Below are 12,271 nucleotides of genomic sequence, written 5' to 3'. Positions count from 1 at the left end.
CAGAGATACAGAGAGAGATGCAGAGAGAGATACAGAGAGAGAGAGAGATACAGAGAGAGAGAGAGATACAGAGAGAGAGATGCAGAGATACAGAGAGAGAGAGGCAGAGATGCAGAGAGAGAGAGGCAGAGATACAGAGAGAGAGGCAGAGATACAGAGAGAGAGAGGCAGAGATACAGAGAGAGAGATGCAGAGATACAGAGAGAGATGCAGAGATACAGAGAGAGAGATGCAGAGATACAGAGAGAGAGATGCAGAGATACAGAGAGAGAGATGCAGAGATACAGAGAGAGAGATGCAGAGATACAGAGAGAGAGATGCAGAGATACAGAGAGAGAGATGCAGAGATACAGAGAGAGAGATGCAGAGATACAGAGAGAGATGCAGAGATACAGAGAGAGATGCAGAGATGCAGAGAGAGATGCAGAGATGCAGAGATACAGAGAGATGCAGAGATACAGAGATACAGAGAGAGAGATGCAGAGATGCAGAGTTACAGAGAGATGCAGAGATGCAGAGATACAGAGAGAGAGATGCAGAGATGCAGAGATACAGAGAGAGAGATGCAGAGATGCAGAGATACAGAGAGAGAGATGCAGAGATGCAGAGATACAGAGAGAGAGAGATACAGAGAGAGAGAGATACAGAGAGAGAGAGATACAGAGAGAGAGAGAGATACAGAGAGAGATACAGAGAGAGAGAGAGATACAGAGAGAGAGAGAGATACAGAGAGAGATACAGAGAGAGAGAGAGAAACAGAGAGAGAGAGATACAGAGAGAGAGAGAGGCAGAGATACAGAGAGAGATGCAGAGATACAGAGAGAGAGATGCAGAGATACAGAGAGAGAGATGCAGAGATACAGAGAGAGAGATGCAGAGATACAGAGAGAGAGATGCAGAGATACAGAGAGAGAGATGCAGAGAGAGATACAGAGAGAGAGAGAGATACAGAGAGAGAGAGAGATACAGAGAGGCAGAGAGGCAGAGAGAGAGAGGCAGAGATACAGAGAGAGAGAGGCAGAGATACAGAGAGAGAGAGGCAGAGATACAGAGAGAGAGAGGCAGAGATACAGAGAGAGAGATGCAGAGATACAGAGAGAGAGATGCAGAGATGCAGAGATACAGAGAGAGAGATGCAGAGATACAGAGAGAGATGCAGAGATGCAGAGAGAGATGCAGAGATGCAGAGAGAGATGCAGAGATGCAGAGAGAGATGCAGAGATGCAGAGATACAGAGAGATGCAGAGATGCAGAGATACAGAGAGAGATGCAGAGATGCAGAGTTACAGAGAGAGAGATGCAGAGATGCAGAGATACAGAGAGAGAGATGCAGAGATGCAGAGATACAGAGAGAGAGATGCAGAGATACAGAGAGAGAGAGATGCAGAGATGCAGAGAGAGAGATGCAGAGAGAGAGAGAGAGAGAGATGCAGAGATACAGAGAGAGATGCAGAGATACAGAGAGAGATGCAGAGAGAGATACAGAGAGAGAGAGAGATACAGAGAGAGAGAGAGATACAGAGAGAGAGAGAGGCAGAGAGAGAGAGAGAGGCAGAGATACAGAGAGAGAGAGGCAGAGATACAGAGAGAGAGAGGCAGAGATACAGAGAGAGAGGCAGAGATACAGAGAGAGAGAGGCAGAGATACAGAGAGAGAGATGCAGAGATACAGAGAGAGAGATGCAGAGATACAGAGAGAGAGATGCAGAGATACAGAGAGAGATGCAGAGATACAGAGAGAGATGCAGAGATACAGAGAGAGAGATGCAGAGATACAGAGAGAGAGATGCAGAGATACAGAGAGAGATGCAGAGATACAGAGAGAGAGATGCAGAGATACAGAGAGAGAGATGCAGAGATACAGAGAGAGAGATGCAGAGATACAGAGAGAGATGCAGAGAGAGATACAGAGAGATGCAGAGAGAGATACAGAGAGATGCAGAGAGAGAGATACAGAGAGAGAGATACAGAGAGAGAGATACAGAGAGAGATACAGAGAGAGATACAGAGAGAGATACAGAGAGAGAGAGAGATACAGAGAGAGAGAGAGGCAGAGATACAGAGAGAGAGAGGCAGAGATACAGAGAGAGAGAGGCAGAGATACAGAGAGAGAGAGAGGCAGAGATACAGAGAGAGAGAGAGGCAGAGATACAGAGAGAGAGATACAGAGAGAGAGATGCAGAGATACAGAGAGAGAGATGCAGAGATGCAGAGAGAGAGAGAGAGAGAGATGCAGAGAGAGAGAGAGAGAGAGAGATGCAGAGATGCAGAGATGCAGAGAGAGATGCAGAGAGAGATGCAGAGAGATACAGAGAGAGAGATACAGAGAGAGAGATACAGAGAGAGAGATACAGAGAGAGAGATACAGAGAGAGAGATACAGAGAGAGAGATACAGAGAGAGAGATACAGAGAGAGAGATACAGAGAGAGAGATACAGAGAGAGAGATACAGAGAGAGAGATACAGAGAGAGAGATACAGAGAGAGAGATACAGAGAGAGAGATACAGAGAGAGAGATACAGAGAGAGAGATACAGAGAGAGAGATACAGAGAGAGAGAGATACAGAGAGAGAGAGATACAGAGAGAGATACAGAGAGAGAGATACAGAGAGAGATACAGAGAGAGAGATACAGAGAGAGATACAGAGAGAGATACAGAGAGATACAGAGAGAGATACAGAGAGAGATACAGAGAGAGAGAGATACAGAGAGAGAGGCAGAGATACAGAGAGAGAGGCAGAGATACAGAGAGAGAGGCAGAGATACAGAGAGAGAGGCAGAGATACAGAGAGAGAGAGGCAGAGATACAGAGAGAGAGAGGCAGAGATACAGAGAGAGAGATGCAGAGATACAGAGAGATGCAGAGATACAGAGAGAGAGATGCAGAGATACAGAGAGAGAGATACAGAGAGAGAGAGAGATACAGAGAGAGAGAGAGATACAGAGAGAGAGATACAGAGAGAGATACAGAGAGAGAGAGAGGCAGAGAGAGAGAGAGGCAGAGATACAGAGAGAGAGAGGCAGAGATACAGAGAGAGAGAGGCAGAGATACAGAGAGAGAGAGGCAGAGATACAGAGAGAGAGAGGCAGAGATACAGAGAGAGAGAGGCAGAGATACAGAGAGAGAGAGGCAGAGATACAGAGAGAGAGATGCAGAGATACAGAGAGAGAGATGCAGAGATACAGAGAGAGAGATGCAGAGATACAGAGAGAGATGCAGAGATACAGAGAGAGAGATGCAGAGATACAGAGAGAGATGCAGAGATGCAGAGAGAGATGCAGAGATGCAGAGATACAGAGAGATGCAGAGATACAGAGAGAGAGATGCAGAGATGCAGAGTTACAGAGAGAGAGATGCAGAGATGCAGAGTTACAGAGAGAGATGCAGAGATGCAGAGATACAGAGAGAGAGATGCAGAGATGCAGAGATACAGAGAGAGAGATGCAGAGATGCAGAGAGAGAGATGCAGAGATACAGAGAGAGAGATGCAGAGATGCAGAGAGAGATGCAGAGAGAGAGAGAGAGATGCAGAGATGCAGAGATACAGAGAGAGATGCAGAGATGCAGAGATGCAGAGATACAGAGAGAGATGCAGAGATACAGAGAGAGATGCAGAGATACAGAGAGAGAGATGCAGAGATGCAGAGATACAGAGAGAGATGCAGAGATGCAGAGATACAGAGAGAGAGATGCAGAGAGAGAGAGAGAGATGCAGAGAGAGAGAGAGATGCAGAGAGAGAGAGAGAGAGAGATGCAGAGAGAGAGAGAGAGAGAGATGCAGAGAGAGAGAGAGAGAGAGAGATGCAGAGAGAGAGAGAGACAGATACAGAGAGAGAGAGAGAGAGATTTTTGTGTCATATATATGATTGTTTCCGGGGTCCCGCGCATGGGTGGGAATATTCTAGTGCTTATGACTTTGAGGATACCCCTGGAAAAGAACTAGGATTACAGGTAAGTAACTAATCCTTCCTCTCCTCCCCCGCCTGAGGGGTGGAGTTGGCAGAGGTGCACACACCTCTCTTCCTCACTTGTTTTTCCCGCTGGTTCTCCAGCCCAAAGTGGGGGTCAGAACCAGTGGGGGACCAGTTGCTGAAAGCAGCAAGTGTCCTGGGGAAGCTCACAATGGCGGCAAGCCTTTGAAGCTTCCCCATTCGTGGACCCTGCCCAACCTGGGGGAGACTTGGCACTTAGTTCCTGGGTGTGCATTGTTTCAGGCCCCCGAGATCAGCAGGCTCTCGACCCAAGGGTCCAGAAACATGTCTGGTGGTGGCAGCTGAAAGCAGCCACTCAGCCTTGACACTAGTGGTAGGTTAGTTTTCAGGTGGCATCAGTAAGATGCCCTCTTTGTGCATTTTTCATTAAATTCCACACTGACATCAGTGTGAGTTTAGTGTGCTGACAAGTTTGTTACCAAACTTCTCAGTTTTCAGTGTAGCTATTATGGTGCTGTGGAGTTCGTAATGACAAACTCCCAGCACCATATACTCTTAATTGAAGCACTGCACTTAGAATGTCTAAGAATGGACTTAGACAATGTAGGGGTACTGGTCTCATGCGCTTGTATCCTCACCACAGGTATAGTGAAGCCAGCTAGAGGGTTGGCTGACCTATGCAAGGGCATTGGGTTGTAGGCATGGCACACAAGGATGTGTGCCATGTTGACTATTCATTTTGTTCTGCACCAAAACATGCAGCCTGAAAAGGCAGTGTGTGAGTGTGAGTGTTTAAACGTGCAGGACTTCTAAGGATGGCACAAGTGCTGTAGCCCTTGGAGGCCTTCTCTGGTCGCAGTGCCCTGGGTACCTGTGTTACCATTTACCAGGGGCTGACCTATGGCCAGAGATGCCAATTGGGTTTAGGCTTTAATGGAGTCGTAGGGAAAGAAGATAGGCCCTGGGTACCTGAATAGCAGGAGCCCAGGGCACACTCAGTCAAAGCACATCAGCAATTCAGCAAAAAGTGGGGGCAAACATGCAGAAAGAGGGCACTTTCTCGCAGTAAAGAAAGGGCGTATGGCACTAGAAAGGAGCAACTTTAGCTGTTCTTGGTAATGCATTGTTACAAGACCTCTACAATGCAGCAGCATGGTCAAGAAGACCTTTTTTTACCAAACAGTATTGTGCCCGGCTTTGAATTCAACTTGCTCACAATTGCTATGTCCTGAAGATGATCTCGAATAGCTGACATCGAAACGCCGTCGACCCCCTACAAGAAGAACTCTGTACATTTTGTATAATTTATTCATGAGGAGTTCTTCTATGTGTTGTCAATGCGATGTTTATATTTTAAAGTCACCCCCACTTATCACGTCATGCTTGTTGTCACTGTCCTATGTGAGCACCTGAATTTTCTCTTGCATATTCTCATAAAATAAATAACAAACGTTATTTTGACTTGCATGTCCCTGTTCAAATTACTTATCGCTCCCTGAGATACTCATTATCAAACTCAACTTGTCCCTAATTCTGACACTGCTTTTTCTTTGGACCTTTTTGGCCACATAAGAACCATTGTTTTCTAAAACATTAGTCTACCCCAGGTTCCATTAGTCTACCCCAGGTTCACTTATTGGGGTCCCCTTGTTTTCCTTACTACGTAGGCTGGATAAATGCCACTGAACCCTTCCAAACACTACATGATGGCATTATGTACAAACACTCTTGTGTTTCAAGCTCAAAAACATTTTTACTGGCAAGTAAGATATCTTACTGCTGTTTTTAATTGCTAGAATTATAGAACGTCCCCATGTTAGTCCCCTAACCCCCTGCTGTGATATCATTTGTGCCCTTTAACCACTGTTTAATCAGTTTGCTATTGCTCTTTGTGTAATATTGGATTTTAATTTATTTCTAGATATTGCCAACAGATGGCATGATCAGAAAGAATTCCCACGTGAAGATTGGCCGATACCATCAGGTACAGTCTGAGGGGAGGGATTTGGTGTATGCCCAGAAGACGTTCATGTCTTTTCTATAGTAGATGATAAACATTCATGTGTCTGCTGGTTTAGTTGAACTAAGGCTCTTGGAAAAAAATTCTGTTATTTATTGCACACAAACAAGACATTGGAAATTTAGTGTTCATGAAGTTTTGCACCAGCAGGGCACTTGTCAAAGACAGTAAGAATAAACACAGACACTTCCCCTCTAAATATCCTTCGTGATCGGTAATGTATCCAGAATAATATGCCCCACAAAACAAATGATTTACATAATTTATTATCAAAAAATATATAGCGCTATTTTTGTTGAGGCATTTTTTATATACATCTTTATAAAATTACATATTCTGACATACTACATATACTAAATGATTCACAACATTGTACATAAATCAGAAAGGAAAAAAATCCTACAATGAATGTACTTGTCTCCACAATGACAGCCACCAACAAAAACATATAATGAAACAATACTACAATAGATTACAATGAACATACAAACAACATTAAATACAATATGTAAACACCACAAAGAAAGTGCGCCAACGCGTGTTTCGGAGGTACCATGTACTGAAACACTCCATCATGGCGCTGAATTTATGATTTATGCAGTGGTCAGAAGGCCATCTGTAATTTATATGCCATGTCCATATATCATAATACACCAGGGCTCAGTACAATATAAAACACAAGTCTGTGGGAACAAACAAGCAACACATTTAATACAATATATCTAAATTCCTAGAGAAATGGAGCAAGCTAGTTAGAACCAAGAAAATCCCAGACTATAAATAGTGGAAATATAGGCAAAGCCATCACCTTTCATGCACCAGTCCTAAGGAACCTTGTGATACACAGTATAGTTAAACAAATAAGAAAGGTAACCTAGACTAAATAAAAATTAAACAGAATGAAGGGAAAAACATTTTTTTTAAACTGAATAAAGGAAAAAAGGGGGCAGAAAAGACCATAGTACAAAATATACATACTGTCTCAGGATTCCTAGTGTTCGAGGCATGTGGGCTGCTGAATTCATATCTGTGCATAGATCGCCGCCTAGTGTTGGGTCTGGATGATTGCACGTTGTTGTCCTGGAAGAGTCTTCGAAGTATCACGAGATAGGTGACTCCTACCCTGGACCACAGTGCGCATGGGCATCCTCTCCATCCTTAGATTGTTTTTTTTCCGCCATTGGGTTCGGATGTGCTTATCTTAGCTCAAGTTAGGAAAATCAGTTTAAGGCCAAAAGGCCTTTAGTTATCGTCGGTACTGTTCCCGATTCGGTATCGACTAGTTTCTCTAGTGCTTTAGCACCTTCTTACAGCTTTTCGGACCCGCTTGGTCCGAACATCGAACTTCGATCGACGATGGAATCGAGGACTCCATTCGAACGGTGTCCTTTATGCCACGCGAAATACCCACACATCGACGTCCACCCGGTATGCAACAAATGTCTCTCACCGGATCACGATGAGTCCAAATGTATGGCCTGTGGCCGATTCCGTTCGAAGAAGACTCTCCGGAATCGACGGGCGGCAAGATTAGAAGCGCAACAATCGGTGCCTGCCCCGGCCAACATCTTTACCACCGAAGACGAGGACGCCGAGAGCGTGGAAGACGTAGACTCCAGCCCCGCTTCCGAACACTACTCCCGATCGGAAGACGACGAGGAGGTGATCTTTCAGAGAGAAGAAGTCGTCGACGAGGTAGGAGACTACAATGAGGCCTTTGCGGCCGAGGAGGATAGCTCCAGCGAAGAGCTAGGCCCACCCGTCGATGCGGAGGCCGAAAACATACGCCGTCTTGGGGCTCAGGTCGAGGGATCGCCTTCGGGCCTTACCCGAGATCAATCTCACGGTTCTTCAGCCCCGCCTTCAGGCCCGGCCTCTAACATTTCGCAAGAGCCATCATTACCGAAGACTACTGGATTCCCTTCAGCGCAACCGAAACCAATCGTCGCACCAGTTCCATCGGGTGCTCAACCCCAGGATTGAAAAAAAAAATACAAGCCTGCACCCGGTGACCCTATGTACATTAGGGGTCAGTTACCTTTGGACTCCATGGTGGTTGCTAATGCTCGCAAAAGAGCACATTCGCAAACAGGTGATGCTCCTCCCCCAGACAAGGAGTCCAAAGTGCTGGAGACATCAGGCAAACGAATTGCAGCACAAGCAGCAAACATCCGGCGCATTGCCAACACACAGGCACTCCTGGCCCGTTATGATAGGTCCCACTACGACACACTTGAATCACTACTCCAACATTTGCCAGATGAATATAAAGAGGCTGCGGAGCTCCTCATCAGAGAGGGACAACTCCTTACCAATGCATCCATCAAGTGCGCCCTGGATGCTGCCGACACAGCGGCAAGGGCAATCAACACAAGTGTCATGTTGAGACGGCATGCATGGTTGAGAATCTCAGGCTTCAAGCCGGAGATTCAGAACAACATCTTAAATCAACCAGTCAACCCAGACTACTTATTCGGCCCAGAAGTTGACACTACCCTCGAAAAAATTAAAAAAGACACTGACACTGCCAAGTCAATGGGGGCTCTGCAGACGCAGCAGTTTCGCAGTGGCTCCTTTCGTCGCCCCGGGAATAGAGGAGCACCTAGAGGTCAGGGGTCACAGCAGCAATACACTAAAGGCAACACACAGAGTACCTACGATAAAACCAACAGAGGTGGATATCGTGGCTCCAGCACCAAGGGCAGAGGACGTGGTTACGGTAACACCAGGTCCTCACCCAAAAACAAACTGTGACCCCCCCCCCCCCGAACACACAACACCTGTCGGGGGGAGACTCCAGCGGTTCCTCTCCACGTGGAAAACCATCACCACAGACAGGTGGGTCAGGGACATTATCCAGCACGGTTACTGTCTCGAATTAACATCCACTCCACCCAACATACCGCCAAAGCACTGTCCTATGTCCGTAGAGTACTTGGCATTATTGCAGCAGGAAGTGCTAAGTATGCTGCAAAAAGGTGCAATAGAGGTCGTGCCCGTCGACCAGCAGGGAACAGGGGTGTACTCCCTGTACTTCTTAATCCCAAAAAAAGGACGGGTCGCTCAGACCTATACTAGACCTGAGACCCCTCAACCACTACATTCTCTCAGAGCATTTCCATATGCTCACCCTCCAGCAGGTTCTCCCGCTGCTCAGTCAGGGAGACTTCCTAGCAACACTAGACCTCAAAGATGCGTATTTCCACATACCCATACACCCCTCACACAGGAAATATCTCAGGTTCACTATTCAGGACCATCACTATCAATTCAAAGTTCTCCCCTTCGGGGTAACAACAGCACCAAGGGTTTTCACCAAGTGCCTAGCTACAGTGGGTGCACATCTACGGAGACAACACATTCACGTCTACCCTTACCTGGACGACTGGCTTGTTCAGGCAAAGTCAGCCCAGCAATGTGCCAGCCACATGTCCCTCACCATTCACCTTCTTCACAGTCTGGGATTCTCACTAAATTACCCAAAATCACATCTCCAACCCGCACACGTACGACAGTACCTGGGCGCGACCATAAACATTCTGGCAGCCACAGCTCAGCCAAATTTAGTGAGGATCAACAGCATGCAATTGCTGATCTCAAAGTTCAAACCTCAACACTCCCTTCCTGCGCGAGTGTTAATGCAGTTGATAGGCATGCTGGCCTCCTGCATTTTCATAGTCCCGCATGCGAGACTACATATGCGCCCGCTTCAGGAGTGCTTGGCACGTCAATGGAATCAGGCTCACGGGCAATTAAAAGACCTAGTGTTGGTGAGCGGTCGGGCATACAACTCTCTGCATTGGTGGAATCCACAAAACCTTTGCAAGGGCCGACCGTTCCTCGAGCCTGTTCCACAAATAATACTGACAGCGGATGCCTCTCTCCAGGGTTGGGGAGCTCATGTACTCACTTACACAGTGCAGGGACTATGGACGACACAACAGAAGAAGATGCACATCAATGTTCTGGAACTGATGGCAATCTTCCTTGCCATGAAGGCATTCAAAGTACACTTATGCAACAAAGTTGTGTTGATCCGGACGGACAACATGACTGCCATGTACTACATACAGAAGCAGGGAGGAACACACTCTCCACAGTTCTCATCTGGCTCAGAGCATGTGGAAATGGGCCATTCAGAGGAACATGTTCCTCATGGCGGAACACCTCCCCGGCAAGGACAACCAGATGGCGGATCTGCTCAGCAGACACAGCCACCAGATGCACGAGTGGGAGCTACATCCATCAGTACTCCAACCGTACTTCCAACAGTGGGGTCATCCCGAGAGTTGGACCTATTCGCCACAAACAAACGCAAAATGCCAAAGCTTTGCCGCCAGGTTCCCACATCCGCAGTCACAGGGCAATGCGATATGGATGAATTGGTCCGGCAGATTTGTGTACGCTTTTCCCCCAGCGCCATTGATACCGCTAGTGGCACGCACACTGCGACAACACTCACTGACACTCATCCTAGTTGCTCCCACATGGGCGCGCCAACCTTGGTACACCACCTTTCTAGAACTTTCCGTGGTGCCGCACCAAAGGCTGCGGATCAAACCCGCACTTTTAACGCAGAACCATGGCGAAATTCAGCACCCAGATCCGCAACAGCTGAACCTGGCAATCTGGCTCCTGAAGTCTTAGTTTGGCTACCTAAACCTGCCACCTGACTGTATGGATATCATCAAGGAGGCCAGAAGACCCACTACCAGAGCTTGCTATGCGGCTAAATGGAAGAGGTTTGTCATTTACTGCAACAACAATGACATTAACCCGCTAGACGCATCCATTCAAAACATCATCTGTTACCTCTTACACTTATACCGATGCAATCTGGCATACAATTCAATACGTATCCATTTAACCGCGATAGCAGCCTATCTCCAAAACAGGCAGCACCTCTCTGTATTCAGAGTGCCTGCCATCAAAGCCTTCCTGGAGGGACTCAAGCGAGTAATTCCCCCAAGACACCCACCGGCACTGGTGTGGAACCTCAATGTAGTCCTCACCAGATTAATGGGTCCACCCTTTGAACCTCTCCATTCATGTGAGATTCAATTCCTCACCTGGAAAGGATTGTTAAATGTATTCAAATTTGCTAGCAAAAAGCTAAACGCACATTAACGATTCCCCCACGAGGCCACTCAACACGAAAGTTAGGGGCGTCCATGGCTTTCCTAGGAAACATTCCTTTACAGGAAATCTGTAGAGCAGCCACATGGTCCACTATACATACATTTACCAAACACTACTGCGTAGATGTACACTCAAAACAGCAGGCAGCTGTAGGACAGGCTGTTCTCAACTTTTTCAGACTGCTGCAGCTGGCACGGGTAGCCGCCGCTAATGGGAGGTACTGCTATATATTCTATGCACAGATATGAATTCAGCAGCCCACATGCCTCGAACTGATTATGCTACTTACCAGTATGCATCTGTTCTTGGCATGTAGGGCTGCTGACATTCATATCGCCCACCCTCCTCCCCGGCGCCTGTAGCAGCTGCAGCTCTCAGAATTACTGTAAGCATGGTCATCACTTTCTGTATCTACTCCATCACTGCCACAATGGCGAAAAACAATCTGAGGATGGAGAGGATGCCCATGCGCACTGTGGTCCAGGGGAGGAGTCACCTATCTCGTGATACTTCGAAGGCTCTTCCAGGACAACAACGTGCAAACATCCGGACCCAACACTAGGCGGCGATCTATGCACAGATATGAATGTCAGCAGCCCTACATGGCAAGAACAGATGCATACTGGTAAGTAGCATAATCAATATGCTGCACATAAAGACTCCAACCCAGCAAGGACTTTGTTCACCAGCTGTTGGAAGGTGGCAGGGGCATTCTTTAATCCAGGTGGCATTACAATAAGCTAGTAATGTCCATCTGGTGTCGAATGCTCATTTCCCTTTTGCTTCTGGGGTCAGAACAATCTGCCAGTTCCTTGATGTCAAATCAAAAGTACTGAGAAAGTGGCTGCCCCTAACCTGTAAATGAATTCATCAGGTCTTGGGATAGGTGTGTATCTGTCTTCGTTACTGCAGTGAGGCCCTGTAGTTCACACAAAATGTCTACTCTGGTTTACCTCCCTTGAAAAGAGGGTTGGGGACTAAGACCATTGGGCTAGCCCTGGGATTTTCAGAGGGTTTGATCACCTCTAACTCCAGCATCTTCATGACTTCAGCTCTGATGCTTTCCTTATCTTGCCCAGACTGTCTGTATATTTTGTTTTTGACAGGTGTGCTGTCTCCAGTGTCCACATCATGGGTACACCTGATCGTAAAAGAGCCCAGCATACGGTCTCAGAACTTG

The 12,271-nt window shown here is 47.0% G+C and overlaps 1 protein-coding gene across 13 annotated transcripts in view; it reads left to right on the top strand.

Annotated features, from left to right (window-relative positions):
- Positions 1–12,271, top strand: part of LOC146789924 (ATP-binding cassette sub-family F member 2) — a 1,015,916-nt gene that overhangs the window by 583,038 nt on the left and 420,607 nt on the right. For all 13 annotated transcript variants that reach the window (XM_085628226.1, XM_085628232.1, XM_085628224.1 and 10 more), the window contains one exon: positions 5,854–5,916. In XM_085628226.1, the coding sequence (XP_085484352.1) occupies positions 5,854–5,916 (63 nt within the window). The remainder of the gene's footprint in view (positions 1–5,853; positions 5,917–12,271) is intronic.

Source organism: Triturus cristatus, chromosome 10 (assembly GCF_964204655.1).
Source record: "Triturus cristatus chromosome 10, aTriCri1.1, whole genome shotgun sequence".
In the NCBI taxonomy this organism is placed as follows: domain Eukaryota; kingdom Metazoa; phylum Chordata; class Amphibia; order Caudata; family Salamandridae; genus Triturus; species Triturus cristatus.
Note: the sequence above shows the minus strand (reverse complement) of the source record. Positions and strands in the feature narration are given on the sequence as shown.